We start from the raw sequence: 1,424 nt of genomic DNA, 5'->3' as shown, positions 1-1,424 counted from the left end.
GTACATTTTGTATATGTACATTTTGTACATGTAAATTCTGTACATGCAATTGATGATTGAGATGTGTCATTTTCTTTCCTCTTTCTTTCATAGGACATTAAACCAGGAGAACATTTAGTATGTCAACAATACATAAGCAAGGTAGGATGAATCACATTCACTTATACATGCACATGTACATGTACAATGTACATATTGTACTTAATCTATTAATTTGTCTTTTCTAGCCCTTTACTATCGATAAGTTCAAGTTTGACTTGCGTATCTACATACTAGTGACATCCTGTGACCCATTGAGAGTGTATGCTCATCGGGACGGTCTTGTTAGACTGGCTACTGTGAAATATAGAGAACCAACTAATTCTAATATGGTATGATGAATAATGGAGGAGAGAGAGAGAGAGTGAGGGAAGGAGGGAAGAGAGAGAGGGGAGAGAGGGAGGGAGGGAGGGAGAAGGGGAGGGTTGGAGGGAGGGGGAAGGGAGGGAGCGAAGGAGAGAGAGAGAGTGAGAGGAGAGAGAGGGTGAGAAGATGATTGAGGTGGGAATAGGCAAAGTGAATGAGATTAGGTGAGAGAGAGAGGAAGAGGGTTGATGGGTCAGTTAGTGTTACTTGGTGCTAAAATTTAAAAAAGTGTCTGCTACTGGTTGTGATAATTGGAGCAAATTAAACATAATATCCCTCCTCTTTCTCACACCAAGTTTTTCCCTCCTACACCTTGCACCTCTGTCTCTATCTCCTTTCTACATTCATTCCTTTATTTTGTACTTCTCCTTTTCTCTGTCTTTAAGGATGAGTTATGTATGCACTTAACTAATTATGCTATTAACAAGCACAGTAAGGACTTCATTAGAGATGAGGAGAGTGGTAGCAAGAGGAGGATCACAACACTCAACAAGTGGTTTGAGGACAATGGATATGACCTGGACAAGATCTGGTCTGACATTGATGTAAGTGAATTAATTATGCATTGGCCAACCATGACTCAAGCAATGTTGGGGTCAAGCACTTGGGACTTACAATGTATTAAGTTTTAAACTAGCTTAAGCATTGAGTACTTTAAAATCCTTTAACTATAAGTATTTTAAGTATGCAAGCCTATTGTAAGTTAATGACAGTCAGATATACATGTACATATACATGTATATGTACATGTATGTGTATATGAGGCATGCAGCTTGTGTCAGTGGATAATGGATTTGTGGATTGTCAAGTTGCTCAAAATGGGCCTTGTACAGGCCAAATTTTCTCAAAAATGGCCAGGAGAGAATTCTCTATTTTTATAATTTTTTCTAATACATATACATGTCCTTATGCTGTGTATCAACTTTGAGTTGATTCCGATCAAATTTGGATTTTTTATGAATTTTTAAAGTTGCTCCGAAATCCAGCCAACGACCCAAGGCTATAGCCTTTGGTCACTG

At 38.5% G+C, this 1,424-nt stretch overlaps 1 protein-coding gene across 1 annotated transcript in view; it reads left to right on the top strand.

Annotated features, from left to right (window-relative positions):
* Positions 1-1,424, top strand: part of LOC100639419 (tubulin polyglutamylase ttll6-like) — a 6,356-nt gene that overhangs the window by 1,750 nt on the left and 3,182 nt on the right. Inside the window, exons 6-7 of the mRNA XM_020002834.1 lie at positions 94-141; positions 228-371. Coding sequence (XP_019858393.1) covers positions 94-141; positions 228-371 — 192 coding nt within the window. The remainder of the gene's footprint in view (positions 1-93; positions 142-227; positions 372-1,424) is intronic.

The sequence above is a fragment of the Amphimedon queenslandica genome, unplaced genomic scaffold (genome assembly GCF_000090795.2).
Source record: "Amphimedon queenslandica unplaced genomic scaffold, v1.1 AMPQUscaffold_12821, whole genome shotgun sequence".
Lineage (NCBI taxonomy): Eukaryota > Metazoa > Porifera > Demospongiae > Haplosclerida > Niphatidae > Amphimedon > Amphimedon queenslandica.
The sequence above is the reverse complement of the archived record's forward strand: the minus strand, read 5'-3'. Positions and strand labels throughout refer to the sequence as shown.